This window comes from Acipenser ruthenus, chromosome 5 (assembly GCF_902713425.1).
Source record: "Acipenser ruthenus chromosome 5, fAciRut3.2 maternal haplotype, whole genome shotgun sequence".
Taxonomy (NCBI): domain Eukaryota; kingdom Metazoa; phylum Chordata; class Actinopteri; order Acipenseriformes; family Acipenseridae; genus Acipenser; species Acipenser ruthenus.
The window spans coordinates 28,117,686-28,134,171 of NC_081193.1; the positions used below are offsets into that span (position 1 = coordinate 28,117,686).

At 37.6% G+C, this 16,486-nt stretch overlaps 1 protein-coding gene across 1 annotated transcript in view; it reads left to right on the forward strand.

Annotated features, from left to right (window-relative positions):
- The window catches only part of eys (eyes shut homolog), a 458,209-nt gene that overhangs the window by 259,376 nt on the left and 182,347 nt on the right, over positions 1-16,486 (forward strand). Inside the window, exons 37-38 of the mRNA XM_034921306.2 lie at positions 789-996; positions 2,626-3,834. Of these exons, the coding sequence (XP_034777197.2) occupies positions 789-996; positions 2,626-3,834 (1,417 nt within the window). The remainder of the gene's footprint in view (positions 1-788; positions 997-2,625; positions 3,835-16,486) is intronic.

The following is a 16,486-nucleotide window of genomic DNA, read 5'->3' on the forward strand; positions in this document are numbered from 1 at the left end:
TTTTGGTGTAGCTCTGCCATGTCGTCTTCGGCTGAAGGTAGCTATTGTGCTTCTGTTATAGTTGTTTCCGGGTGGGATTTGTATCCCTTTATCAAATAATGTTTTTAATAGCCTGGCAACTGGCCAGTCCTTAAAGAAGAGCTGGGCAGGGGAGGAATTCTGTCTGTGTTTTCTTTTGGAACGGCACGGCTGGGAAAGCTGTGGGTCCGGTACTGAAGCAATGGAGGTAGATGCCATTGGAGGGATCGGGATGTCCCTTGAATTTTCAGGGTTGGAAGAAGAGGTAGGAAAATCCATGTTCAGTGTCAGGTCCGATCTTGGTTCGATAATCAGTCAGTTAGTCATGCTGCAAGGTCAAAGCCAAAACGGGAAGTCGTACAAAAAAGGGTCAAAGCTGGATCGGGAAGTTGATAAGTTCAGGAGTCGAAAATAGAATCGGGGAGTCAGACAGGCACAGTTTCATTAACTATAATCAATTTAATATTTTCTCTCTCTCTCTCTCTATCTATCTATCTATCTATCTATATACATATATATATATATATATATATATATATATATATATATATATATATATATATATATATATATATACAGGCAAAAAAGCTAACGCAAGAGAAAGAGCTGAGCTGTGACTGGGTTTAAATAGGGAGTCAATGATGACAGACAGATGTAATTAGGAAATAGCGAAGCTCTGGTTCTCGCCCCCTGAACTTCACCAAAGTTAACATAAATAATAATAATATATATTTTTTTTTTAAATCATTTTTTTCTTTTTTATATACCAGGGTCAAAACTGTGACCATAACTACAATGACTGCCTGATGCATACCTGCCCAATCGATTATCACTGTGTTGATGGAATCAACAGCATCACCTGCATACCTACTGAAATCACAGAGACCACTACCTGGAACTCAGTTATCAATCCAACTTCTGTGCTTCCAGTTTTTACTAACATGGAAAAAAGTACATACCATGCATTTCAATTTTCAGGTAAGTTTTAAAGTTTTAAAAAGTGTTAGTTAAAACACGTATTCCAGGATAAGAGGCAGTAACTAATTTGATGTTATGAACATCATTTGTCAAGATTAACATTCGAAAGAAACCTAAAGGGTTTATTCTCAAGATAGTGAATCTCAGATAGCAATACTAATGCAATAATTTTGTTCCTTTTGGTGAAGTAAATTTTATATTGCATATTTATTTTTACCGTAGGTGTATTCTCTTTAGAAGGTATTCTTCAGAAATGTTTGTATGAGTTGAAAATTGCCTATTTTATTTTAAAAACCCAATTTTTCAAACTCATTTGTACACAGACAACATTAGAAATCTGCTTGCTCAGACATATTCATTAACCATCAGATGTCGATCCAGTCCTTTTTTCTTTCACATTCACATGAATAGATATAATACTATTAGTCAGCTCCCTTTGAAACAGGGTTCACGTTTGTCCTCCTGCATTTTTAGAAGACTGTTACAGCATTCAGTGTGATATCTACAGTTGTTAAAACCTCTGTATTAATATGAAGAGACAGCTCAGAAAGGGTCCACCTATGTGAAACAAAATATTATACTGTTAAATGTGAATATAAATACATTATTAGACTCAAAAGGAACATTTTCAGAAGAAGTTCATTATTAAGTGATGTAATAGCCGTAAACAAAACACGCCCACCCACACCATGAGCTCTGGACATTAAAAATATTAGCTGCCCAGCAAGAAAAGCCACTGATAGATTTCAGCTAAATGCGGTGCCAATAAGGGTGCCATGAAGGCTGAATTGTAGCCCACCAACTGAGCCGTAATAATAAATTGAGTGCTTTATGTTATATTTCAAACGTATACTTAAAGGTAACTTTCATGCAGTATGTTAGATGCCACTAACGATGATAGAGTGTGAAATAATAATAATAAAAAAATTTTAAAAAAACATTAATCAAAAGCAGGTATCAGTTATTTGGAACCCATTTAGGCAGTGGTTGTGATTTTAATTATTATTGGATTTTCAATAACTAATCATCTTATCTGTGTTATTCTGAGGCTTCTTTAAAGAAGTAATATTCCTAATTGACAGAGATAAACACATTGTGGACGATTCCATTAGATATTTATTGAGGTGCTGAGAATCTTAGTAATGCATACTATTCACATTGATTCATGGGGAGGTTTGATTTCAGAAATGCAATCTGCAAATGGATCTGAACAACACCATTTGTTTCATCCATAACTCTAATAATAGACGCTTTGCATTTCCTTTGCTCTTGAGGTCACTAAAATTGTGCTTACAGTTTTATGAAGAATATGATTTACAGATGTGTATTTGTCCACTGCAAAAGGCCTTCTTTTGATATGGTGAGAGACAATTCAATTTGCTCTGGATTTAGCTCAGTGTCAGATATATTCATATTTAATTCACATTACTAGAAATACCAGTATGTGTCATCTTACTATAAAGTTACATTTTCATTACAAATTCTTCACCAGCTGAATCTCACTTGTAAAAATAATCTATTCATCGTGCGAATACACTCTCACCCTGTACTGCTTGATTTGCTAGACAGTAGACATGAAGCCACTTTAATCCACAAATCTTTAAAAACACTCTGTTTATGTCCCCACAGGAACAGCACTATTACAGAACCACCAGACAGTTACTTTGCCTGTCACAGACTCAATTTCATTAATTAGCAGTATACCAGACACCAAGACTGAAGTAAATAGCAATGAAGTGCTGTCCCATGGATTCCCAATGACTCTTTCTCCTGCCAGCCTAACATCAACTCCCACGACTTTGCCTCCAGCGGAAGATAGGGAACATTTATTAGCTTTCTCAGGTTTACCAGAAGAAACTAGAGACCTTATTGAACCCTCACATATTCCTATTTCTCCATCAATGCTTGTTACTACAAGAGAATTAGATGGTTTTAGCTTCTCTCCAGTGCACATTGCCAGAACTGAACCCCCCTGGTTAACACATATCCTGGATAGTATTTCCAAAAGCCTTGATGGTGATGGCACACATAGAGAAGACTTCAAAACAAGCCGAAAGCAACCCTTTGGTACTCCACTAACATCTTGTGAAATATGTTCAGCTTCGACTATATCTGAAGATCATTTTTCAAAAAGACCCCTACTTGAATCTTCTGCAAATGAAACTTTTAAGATTAGTGGCATGTTTATGTCTACCACAGACTGGATAACAACGTATTTTAAAATCAGTCCATTCTCTGATCAGTTCTCTTTAAATGCAGAGATCTCACAATCAGAATACATTTCATCACAATTATTATACTCAGGCATAACAAGTCATAGGATAAGCATTACAGGAAAAATGCCCCAGCCGGAAGCTTATTTTTCAACATTTATAAAATCAGTCCTCAGCATGCCTATTGATATAGATGTGCATATGTCAAATGAAGTTCATCCCACTGTTACAGATGTATACTTATTGTCAACAGATTTAGCAAATGCATTTCCATTGGGTTTAGATCTGGCAAAAGAGAATGTTTTTTCTTCAGAACCAAGAGTCCAATTATCACAAACTGTACTACCTTTCCTTGAACAATCTTTCCTGGATACGTTTACACAATTTTCTGGGACACACGACTTACCACTAAAGACAATGGAGTCTGGTACATCTGAGACGATAGATAATGTGATGTATAGCTCTGGCTCAAAGGATGGCAACTTAAGCTCATCAGGACAGCTTCATTGGACAAGTACGGATCCGTTTCAGAAAGGCCAAATGTCTGAGTCCAGTGCCTACTTTTCCAGATCACAAACGTTATCTTCCATGGATACAGGGCATGCACCTAATCTGTTAGATACTGGTAAGTGTTTTACTCTTTTTCACCTGCAAAGCAAAAATATTCACTATTAATAGCAATACCACACAGAAATTATATCTCTTTTTTTTATCTGATTGTTATCTCTGAATAGAAAGCCCCCCCAAAAGGTGTTTACATGGTAGCTACTTTTGTATGAGAAGTTATGCAAAAGCTTGTCATGGTTGTAACCCTGTTCATTGTGTTGAGAACAGCAGCCAATTCAATGCATGTGATGCCTCATTAGCAGTCATTCTTCATTCATTACAACAGTTATCAGTATTGTCGGTAATGGGGATAGCCAGATAAGTGGGGCATATAGAATGATGAAAGTGTACTTATATAGGATGTGACATTACTAGTTTTTACTGCCCAAATGGTGAAATGGCGAAACACTAGCACTCTTAACAACCAACAACAGTGGTTGGATTTCCAAACAGTTTAGAAACTCTAAATTATCTCTCCACTGTCAGGACTTACGTGATGTAGCTCTCACATTTCTCATGCTACAGGAAGTAGGCGTCTAAAACGTTGTACGGCTTTAAAGGGTGGGTAAATTGCCGTCTCATGCTAAAAATCAAAACCCAGTTTCTTTTTGTTTGTTTTTTGCATGGAAACATGTCCAAAAGCTGTACCTTATACTCACGAAACTTCAGCAGTGAAAATCCTGTTTGTGACATAACCTCTCGCAACTTTCTACTTTAACTAAAGGCCGTACCAATGAATCCTTTATGATCTGAGATCTGCTGGAAGTAGTCAGTGCCGTCGCTCCTGTGCATCAGATTAATCAGCCCGCCACTGTGGTATTGTTCAAACCTGAAGATTATGTTAAAATATGGCTGGCAAAGGTCAGCATGCAGCTACTGACTCACAAAATAAGACATGAAACTCTGATCCACAAGCAAATGTGAACCTGAAGTGTATATGGGAGCTGCTGTAAATCAAGGTCAGTACATTACTGTAGGACCATGAATAAAAATGTTATCCCTCTTCCTTAATTATAACATCCGGTACCTTTTTGTTTACAAATTAAGTATAGGGGAGCTTGGTGGTTGCATTTATTAAAACAGGATAGACTATTTCAGCTATTAATCCACAACAGTACTCATTAGAGAGTGCACAAAAATACATTATGTGAGCCTGATGAAGACATGTTAGGTATTGAAATGCATTGTTTATTTATTTTAACACCATGTTTTTAACAAATAAAGATTTTTTTGATGAATATAAATCAGCAGGGGTTACGTATTGAATCAATTTGAAGAAGAAAAATGTTGAGAGTGCGACTATTAATGTCCCTATGGAAACTTTTTTGGTAAGCCATTAAAACGGAACGTTTGCCTCAAATATTTCTGTACTTTTGCATTGCCGTAGAGACTACCTTCACACACACACACACACACACACACACACACATATGTATAAAATATATCAGGGATGGAAATAAGACTCCTATTGCTATTGCATAGCAGTTTCACCCATTTTACAGTGCACTTGATTAGCCCCAGTGTGAACATAGGTTTGTCTTACTAAGCATATACTACTAAAACCAAGAATGGATCAGACTGCTATGCAATGTCTTATTTCTTATTATATAATATTTTGTTTTGTTTTATTTACTCAATGTGAAACTTATTGCTGGAATCCTTTATGATCTGAGATTGCTGGTGCTGAGCAACAGTTCTGTCAAGGAGTTATCTTCGCCAAGCACACACTCATGTCATCTGACATAAAAGTGATCTGTCATTTGACATCTGTATTTTTGCCAGTTCAATGGCCTTCTGCTCTCCAAACATTTCCTTTACAATTTCAATGGCACACGGCATTATCAACTCCTCAGCAATCATGTGCGATTTTTTTTCTTAAGCAATTTTCTGATTCACTATGTACGATGACACTACAAGCTTTTTATCCATGGTAGTTGTGGATTATATATATATATAGACTTGTAGGACTCAAGTCCAGGACTCGGACTCGAGTCGCATTTTTCGTGACTCGGACTCTGACTCGAGTCACAGGCGCAAAAGACTCAGCTCGGACGCAACCTTGTGTGACTTTTGCTAGTGCATTGCTGCCACACGTGAACACCTCATTGGCTAAAATATAAAACACTTCAGCAAGTAGATATTTAATTTGCTTTGTGTTATTGTGCAATACGTGTGTATATAATAACAGTACGATATTAATGCTTTGTTTTTAATTGTTTTGTATATTGTTGTTTGTGACGTGTAGTACGAAATAAAACGAACAGTAATTCTAAGTGCCTATGTATGTTGCAGCTAAGGCACATGCAGTTAGACAGTAAAAATGGGGAGCCAACTCCAGGACCGCGATATATCAGAATTCGCAGTATAGAGGGGCGATACCGATTGGATCTTTTAACAGTAAAATTCAACCTTTATCTGGATTTTTCTTGTTCTTAGTTTTTTCTTTTTGAACTGTTATTTGCTAAGACACAATTCATATTAGGTAAGATTTGCTGGAATTATTTTGCAAGTTCAATGAGCTTTAAGGACGCAAAAGTGGGTATTTTGGTTTCTGTGTCATTGATGAAGGTTACCACTACATACATTAAAAGACTGCGGTCTGTCATAGGCTCAAAACAAAAGAGATAAACAGTAGAACTTCAATTACCAGCACCCTGATTATACAAAATTATTCATTAACTGGGCCTTTTGTCATTTCATAAATCAGTATTTTATCTGTACAGTGTTTGATTTGAGTTTGGGCTTCAGTGGATAATTCATTAGTTCAGAGCTGTGACTATAAAAATGGAGTTTGTGAAGTGTACAATGTAAATACTGGTAGTATACACACTGTACCTTAATTTCGAACAAAAGGATGCAGACTGCATATAACCAAGTTGGATTGGTCATCTGCCATAAGCATATTGGGTGAGTGTTACATTTTATTTTCTGGGTTATTTATACTACAGATCTTTTTTACATAAAGGTTTCACTTCCTTTCCATCTGATATGACTTCCCCCTTTAATTATGTCACTGGGCATGCTTTGTTTTTGTTCAGATAAACTTCAATATCTAGTTCATCATTATGTTTAGTTACTTAAGTGATATGTGGTGTAAAGAGTTTATGAGAGGATATCTTTGAGTAAAATGGATATTTTTTTTTCCTCAAAAGGAATACACTTTGGAAGCCACACAGTTTGAAGTTGTAAACAAAATCCAGGTTTATTTCAGGAACTGTTAATTAGATTACATGAATCTTTACAATAATGTATAGATATATAGTAATACTTTTGTAAAGAAAAAAAGAAAATAAACTACACTGCCTATGTAAATTATTGCACACTGTGGAAGGAGGATGGTGGGCAATTCACTGACACACAGGAGACAGAACTGTAGTTGAAACGCCACTCCGGAGCACTGATTTATTTTGACCTGCAGAGGGCGCTGTTATCCGTGGCCTGAATAATCAGGACCACAGAGTTACCAACACAGGTGTACAGTCAGGTTGATGCTGGCACACTCGCAGGTGCTCAAAATAATAATGAAAACAAAAAGCGAAATGAAAAGGGAAAATAAAACACAGTAATAAAACTACAAAATAAAGGTGCTGCTTATGCAGTGCTCCCACTGCCGCTAAGCCAGTCAGCTTGGGTCTCCGTCCTATGCTGTGTTATGCACTATACACTGGGGTGGCCAAGGTTCCCCTTCTCGTCACACACGTTCCCTCGAGTACGTAACAATTTATTTTATTTATTATTTTCTTTCTCTAAACAGGCTGTCTTCCTCAGACGTGCTTGCCTGGTTTGTTATCTCGCTCCAACCACTGGCGTTCTTGCCTAGTGTTTGTTTACACTGGCCTTCTCAGCCAGCGTCTGGGTATTCCCAATCATGGCCACCCAAATGCATAACCAAGCGCAGTACTTATGGGCCGAGCAATCCCCCAAGGCCTGCCTCTCAGCACTCAGAGAGAGGGAAAGCCAACACACACTCTTCCCCACCTTTCTGTGTCTTACAAGGCTGCTGCCCTCTTCATGCAGAAACATGCATGCTCCAGACAGTCAGCACAGATCTCCCCTGTTACACACACTCTTGCTTGCATATACAACAATGCAACAAGTTCCAATTAAATGGTTAATCATGGTGGTGAATTAATGAGCATTCAAATCATAAATGCTTTACAATTTTGCAACGCCTCCCTGCACCAGCCACTCACTTTCACTGCTTTAGGAATATCAATACGCTTCTATTAGTTCTTAGTACAGTTGGCTGACATCATGTGGAATTGTAAGCTTTACAAGGTATATATTTATTTAGTTTTATTAATTTATTTATCAAATGCTGATAAAAAAAAAAAAAAAAAAAACAGAATTGTAATTGATTGATATCTTGAGTCATTGGAATAGTCCAGGAAATCATATACCAGAGGTGGCCAAACTTCCTGACCCTACGAGCCAAAATTTCCATATGGTTGAGAGCCGCAAGACACGTACTGTAAAACACGAAATGTTTGTGTGCAGGTCATTTTAAATACTAGCATTGTTGTGCAGTACAGTAGTTCTGAGGCTATCTCTTGATGGCAGCAAAATACACAAGAACAAGGGATAGAACACTGCAGAGCCTACAGTTTCTGTGTAATTTTTATTGTACTGTAGTGTGATCTAAATGTAGCACACTGGTGTTTTCCATTATTTATGTTTATACTATATTGATTACACACTTTGAATAAAATATATTCAGTTATTATGAAGCAAAATAAAAAAGACACATAAAAAGACACATTTTTGTAAGGATTCTTTTTGACAAGCTCTTTCCTTGAAGATCTGAATGAGCTGTTTAAAAAACAAAACGGTATTAAATACTTTTGAGAACTTTGTGGATGACAAATACACTGTATTTATTTTGAAAGGGACTACAGTACCTGCATGACAGAGATGTAAGATATGTAAATATGATATTCATTTCATACCTACAATATAACATTTAAATATGCATTCTCTAGTATAGCAACACTCAAATTGTATAAAAAGATGAATTCTGAATAAGGATGTTTAGCACGAGTGATATTCCATGCCATACAAAACTCGCTCGAGTCGTTACATCTGCTTCTTTACTGAACGCCGAAAGGAGTATCTGCTGACTGCTGAGGCATGCTTTTAAAGAGGCCAGCTTGTTTCTCCTCAAGTCTGATCCAGGAGGATATTCAGATGAAAATGTGTTGTGATTTATTTGATAATGACGTTTGAGGTTGCTCACCTTGTGCAGACTACAGTGTGTAAGCGATTTGTTAAAGACGAATTACAGGTTTACCACCGTTTTAAGTGAAAGCACTATGGTTTAAAGCCTCATATGTTTGTTTGTTACTCGTGGATGGTTTGCTCAATGCCATTGTCTCCACAAAACGAACGAGCACTTAATTAAAAATCATGAAATTTACTTTCAACTGCACATCCGGCTTTCACTCGGTGATCGAAATAAGCATGCACCAGCGAGCGGTGTCGAAAGTCAGCAAGTGACGAAATATCCTTGCAATGAACATGCAGGTTCATAGGTACAGGAGAAAGAGAACAAGAGAGAATGGGAGAGAAGAAAGAATAATTAACACAAACGAATACAGAGAACACAAATAATAAACTTGTGTTTATTTTTACTTTCTTCGTTTTTGCTTATTATTATTTCTTCAGTTAATTTCAACTGCAAAGTGTGCGTCGTCCAGCATTTCACCGGGAGCCGCAATTCATCTGCAAAAAGCCACGTCTGTCATATACTGTAGAAAATTAACTTATGGCAGATATGATAGTGTTAAACTCAATACATTAAACATTGATGGAAACCTACAATCCTGATACTGTTGGGAGGATGGCACATGGAAGATAAGCCAGAACTCTGTGACCTTTACTCTTGTGATCAACATACTACAGCATAAACTGTTATCTCAGACTGCCAAGTGCGACAGGGATGAAATGACATAAGCAGTGCCCCTTAAAAAAAAAATTGTTTGAAAGAATGGGAGAAATTGCCAGCTGTGCACAGCGCCAAAGTTTGAACATCATTGTGTATTCTCTGTTTTACTGCACATTTTCCACGTGATGATTCCTAACTTCAGGTAAAATCTCAGAGCTGACCTAAAAACTGTCAAACTGCAATCTATATTCCATTAGCTCAATATGAAACGTTTTATCTAGCATAAAAAACAGTAAAACTGTAAAAGTGATACCAGGTCACTGAGACTAACTTAATGTTAGTAAATTGGTAGCGTACCATTTGTTAAATCAAACTATACAATTTCAATAAGTTATTCTTATTACATTTGGATTGAGATAATGTAGTTATATAAACTATTTTAAGTATTACAACTTTTCCAAGCTATTTCTACAGTATATAATTCCACATCATTGGCTTTTCAAGCACAAAGACTAATTATATAAACAATACATTTGAAGTATTAAAACCCTTTTAAGGTATTATATGACATTCCATACCATTAGTTTTTCAAGCACACACAAACAGCTAATTTCCTTTTTTTTTCTTGAAGCCTGGAAAGCCTGCCAAGGTTTTTCCTTCAGTTTTAAGCCCAGGAAAGAAATCATAACAATAATGCAGTCAAACCAAATTGTATGGCAATCTGGAGGGCCTGATTTGGTGCATATATGAAATGGTTTGCTATAAATACGAAGTCATGTTAAATTAATGTATTCTATTAGCTTTGTGACATTAGACTGTAAATTATTTGATGGTGAAATGGCTTTCTAAAAGAAAAGGAATTGCATCCACTGAACCAAACAGCCCTGCAGTGCATCTGTTGAATCAATCTACTAGACCTTTTAACAGGAATAAAATGTAACATATTTCTGTTTGAAAATTAGAAGGAAATTCATCTTCATCTATTAATTTTATTTTTTAAAGAGTAGGTAGCTTCCAAATAAAATCATATTTTTTTATAACTCCCTTACCCATTTAAGATTACTTAAATAGTGTTTATTATTTATTATTTCTTCTTCTTCTTCTTCTTCTTCTTCTTCTTCTTCTTCTTCTTCTTCTTCTTCTTCTTCTTCTTCTTCTTATTATTTCTAATTTGGTAAGTCTGTGTCCATGTGCTTTGACTACAAGCTGTTTTTTGGTTCTAAAGTTGTCTACTATGGACTGCAGATTACTAGATGGCTCTGGCTCTTAACTTCTATAAAGACACTTTGGCTTTATCCATATATCTATGGCAGTCAACTAGAACTGAAGGGCAGCAAAGACATTATCTTTGAGAGCAGCTCCTGAACTCAGGTGAAAACACCTTAACACAGACTTAAGACTGCGAACATTATAAAAGTGAAAGGGGACAATACAAATAAAAACTATGACAAACGTGAGCTATTTTAATGCTAATAAGAAATTACTGTTTGTGACCTGCTGATACCTTCATCCAAACAACTAGAAAGGTGTTTTAGTAATGTTAGATTTAACCATTCTGCAGTATTGAAAATAATTAACAGTTCATGTGTACAACTATATCCTAATCACCTAATCAAGTGAAAGATGTTAAGAACAACAAAACCTCAACCAACATGCAATTACATTCTGCAAAGGGTTAATATTATTAGAAGCTAGAAACGCATTAAGGAGAAGGAGAATAATGAATAATTAGAATACAAACCTTTCTCAGCACCAGAAACACAGAGACTAAAACTTTAACATCATAGTTGTTTATATGCAGGTGCACATCTTGCAAAATTAATCATTAGATCTCATTTCAAAATGTACCAAAATTTAATGTCAACAATAGTATAAATGTATACATAATATTAAAACAACCGTATTAGATAGATTTATTAAATCAGTGGCCTCATTAACTCACTGTAATATTAGTGATAGTTGTATCAGGTAAGATTCTGATGTAGAACTAATTATAGTTCAACTGAATGAAAATACAACAAAAAAGTAATTATTTTCACCAGCAAAGTGAAGCAACCAAATCCAAGACTATTAAAGCTAATATTAAACATCCCTGTACAGAATGACTGTAATTCTCAACGGTGTGATAGGAAGCCACAGCAGCTGGGTTGCTTTAATGATGTGTTTCGAAATTTTAGCTGACAGCTGAGGTAGGTTCACCACGTTGCACAGATCATTATGAGGTTTTCAGCTTCCCAAAGGCAGATTGGAGAACTGTAGCTGAAAATAAATGTATTCACTCAGAACAATCAATTGCTTCTCTGAGGTTTTGGGATTTGTCTCTCAGTACTATGGAAAATGAGAATATAAATGTATGAAATTGGGTGTTTACTAGCTAGTTTGGCTGAAGTGTTTTCCTGAAGTGTGTTGCTACAAAAAAAAAAAAACATGTTTTACAACTGAGTAACAAAACTAAACGGACTATTGTTATAAGAAAAATATGGTTTTAAATGGTAAGTCTAAATTCAAAGGAATACGATAACCATTTTAGCTGTCTTTTATCTGTAATCAATGAAACAACAGCGCTGTCTTGTGTTGGAAGTGAGAAAATGTGGAGAAACAAAAGGTCCTCCCTAGATGACAGAATTAAAGTTATTAAACTTGTACAGACAGTAAGTGCCAGAAAAACTGCTGAAAAATTTGGCACTAGAAAGACACAGATACAGCATTTTGAAACAGAAAGAACTAGGGCTTGAAGTTTTAGGTTTTTATTTTTGTTCACGTGGCCGTGTTTTGAGTCGATTCAATATATTAATTAAACTGTTAATTACTAAACAAAGTCACTTCTTTTGACCTTGATGTCCTGATTGACTTGCTGATTCTGTTTCACCTTTTCATTAATCGAACTCAAGGAATGACATTAATCACTTCCCCCAGATGCTACTTTAACTTGCATTTCGTTCTTGCACTTGCCTGGGAACTAGGCAGCTTCCAATGTGTCTGTTTCATGTTATGTTGTTCTTTCCCGCTAATTTAACAGAATGCTCTCATAATTAGGATGTAGTGGCTTAAGACTAAAAGGCAAACCGTTAAAAGGAAAATAAACACTGAAAAATTCAAGTCATACTTACAAGAGTATGAAAACAATGTGCGCAGTAATCGAAATAAATCTTATGCTTATGCTGGTGTCGGTTTCAGGATGCAATGAATCAACACGTACCTGTAAGGCAGAATTTACAAAGAATTTAAAATATTTTGTGTGACCTGAGAAAGGCAAGCATTCATTACTTTCACAAAATAATTTGTTTTGTAAATGCATTATCTAAATGAATGTTATTAAATGACATACTTCATTTTGTTCATATTACATTTTCTGGGTTTTACAGACAGACATAATTACAGGAAAGCATGTCAGAGACAAATAGAAAAGTTATGGGCCCTCTTTTAAGAGACCGTCTGTGTTAAGAAGCCACTATTAGACTGTCCCTTGAGTGATCTCTTAATACAGGTTTAGGGCAGCTGGCTCATTGAGCTAAATATATATATATATATATATATATATATATATATATATATATACACACACACACACACACACACAGTGCCTTGAAAAAGTCTTCACACCCTTGAACATTTTCCACATTCTACTGCCTAACAATTCCAAATGCATTAAAGTAGGAGTTTGTTTCACTGATCTACACAACATCATCTACACTTTCAATGCGAAAGAACAATTATAGAAATATTCAAAAAGTAATTAAATAAGTAATTAAAAATAAAAAAACCAAAAAGTCTTGATTGCATATATATATTTGATGGGGGAATTAAAGACTTATCTCACTGCTCAGTGGAGAGGAAAAACCCTGTTGGGAGGAAACCTCTGGTAAACAGCATGCATCAATTTATCATTTTATCAGGCGAGTGAAGCAGTGCAGCCTGGTAAAAGCAGTACAGAGGCAGGTGGAGCAACAGGGTCGCAGGTGAGGTCTGTAATGACTTTGTTATAAGTGATTATAACAGTGAAAGTGTTAGACTCAGTTTTGAGATATATTATTGTTTGAGGCACATTGTGATATGATAGTAGGCTTATGCTGTATAGTAATACTCAGCAAATAAAGTTAGCATAGCCATATATTTTCTCTCTATATGACATACATCAATTTATTATTTTATCAGGTGAATGAAGCAATGCACCCAGGTACGAGCAGCAGCACAGACACAGGAGAGGCAGGCAGAGCACGTGAGTGTGCATGTGCTCATGCTTGTAGCGCCAGGGGTATTGGTAGCTTACACTAAGGCTGGGATAGGGTTATAATTCAGGTTATTAGTAATTCTATAGCAGGGATGTCAAACCAGCTTCTAGGAGGGACACTTTATCATAGTGTTTTAAGTGTATACCAGCCAACTTCATGTCAATCAGATTGTCCTCGATTTATGTCCAGCATTCATTTCAAGCCACCAGAAGTTACCATTTAACAGCTGTCTCCTAAAAAATTTCTTCCCGGGGGGGCATGCCCCCGAACCCCCCTAGCGACCGTGACTCCGCCCCCCTAAAAAATTGTGTCCCCACCAATGTTCAAACCAAACCTACGCCCTTGCGTCTGACCAGCCCTATTTAGGATCGCACTGCTCACCTCCTTAGTATGAGGAAGGGGCTAGAAAAGGTGCCCTAAACATTGTCTGCTTCACATTACCCTGGCTAGCCTACCGCAACTGGTGGGGATCCCACTACCGCGGTCAAACAAAGAAAATAAAGAAAACCAAAGTGACACCACTCACTTTAGGCGCTTGGAATGTGCGCACACTGATGGACACTGCTGGACCAAACAGACCAGAGAGACGCACTGCCCTTGTGGGCAGGGAACTTGCCAGATACAATGTTGACATTGCTGCCCTGAGCGAGACCCGTCTGGCTGAATTGGGTTAGATTGCATAAGTTGGAGCAGGTTACACCTTCTTTTGGCGCGGGCATGGAAAAGAGGAGAGGCGAGACGCTGGTGTTGGATTTGCTGTAAAATCTCACCTGGTCAACCAACTGTCAAGTTTACCTAAAGGTATAAATGACTGATGACCTTGAAGCTCCTCCTACCAGGCAAAAATCATGCAACTATCATCAGTGCCTATGCTCTGACCATGACTAACCCTGATGAGGTTAAAGATAAATTCTATGCCAATTTGGAATCCAAAATGGCTGCTGTTCCTAGCAAAAAGAAACTCATCATTCTTGGCGACTTTAACGCCAAAGTTGGTACCGAACACAAGTCATGGAACAGCGTCATAGGTGTACATGGCGTAGGTAAAAGCAACAGCAATGGCCTTTTTCTACTAAGGACATGTGCTGAGCACGACCTACTTATTACAAACACAATCTTCCAACTACCAAACCGCAAGAAAATGTCATGGATGCACCCAAGGTCCAAACACTGGCACTTGATTGATTATGTCATTGTCAGGAGGAGGGACAGGCAAGATGTCAAAGTGACGAAGGCCATGTGTGGTGCAGAATGTTGGACAGATCACCGACTTATCTCCAAACTCAACATTCAGATCAAACCTCCCAGGCGTCCACAAGGCAAAAAACCCTCCAAGAGACTCAATATCTCCGGACTAAAACAGGAGAGCGTTCGGCAGCACTTTGCTGAAATTCTTCATAGTCGCTTGGAAGCCCTAAGCCTCAAATCTGAAAATGTAGTGGAAGACTGGACTTCTATGAGAAATCTGATGCACTCTACAGCACTTGAAACACTTGGTGCTACCACACCAAACACCAAGACTGGTTCAACGAAAACGACGATGAGATCCAGGCACTCCTATATGAGAAACACCGCATTCACAGAGCCTACCTGAAGGACAGCAGCTCAGTGTCTAAGAAAACTGCTTTCCTAAACATCCGCAGAGCGGTCCAGTTCAAGCTCAGAGCCATGCAAGATGCATGGCTAAGTCAAAAAGCAGAGGAGATTCAGTCATATGCTGACAGCAACAACACAAAGAAATTATACGATGCACTCAAGTCAGTCTATGGTCCTCAAGCCTCAGGAACTTCACCTCTTCTGAGTGTAGATGGAACTACACTGATCACAGAAAAAGACAAAATCCTTGCAAGATGGGCCGAACACTTCAACAATATTCTTAATCAACCGTTATTCATAAATGACGCAGCTATCAGCAGGCTGCCTCAAATAGAGATTAGCACATCTCTTGCCAATCTACCCACCCAGGAAGAAACCAAAAAAGCCATCAGTCTTCTTGCAACCAGAAAAGCTCCGGGACTTGACGCCATACCAGCAGAAATCTACAAGGCTGGAGGGCCAAGTCTGGTTGATAAGCTCACCAAACTCTTCCAGTCAATGTGGACACATGAAGCTGTCCCTCAGGAGTTTAAGGACACCTCAATCATCCACCTTTACAAGAGGAAAGGCAATCGTCAAGGATGTGATAATTATAGGGGCATTTCGCTGCTGTCAATTGCTGGCAAGATCCTTGCAAGAATTCTCCTGAATCGCCTGGTAGAACATCTAGACCAAGATCTGCTGCCAGAGAGTCAGTGTGGCTTCAGAAAAAAACGCGGAACCACCGACATGGTGTTTGCAGTCCGCCAACTCCAAGAAAAATGTCGAGCAAAACTCCGACCTGTACTTGACCTTTGTTGACCTGACAAAGGCTTTTGACACGGTCAGCCGTGAGGACCTCTGGAAGATCATGGCAAAGTATGGGTGTCCAGACAAATTCATCACAATGGTGCGTCGATTCCACGATGGAATGATGGCTAGTGTGCAGGATCATCTTGAGTCGTCCAACCAGTTCCCAGTCA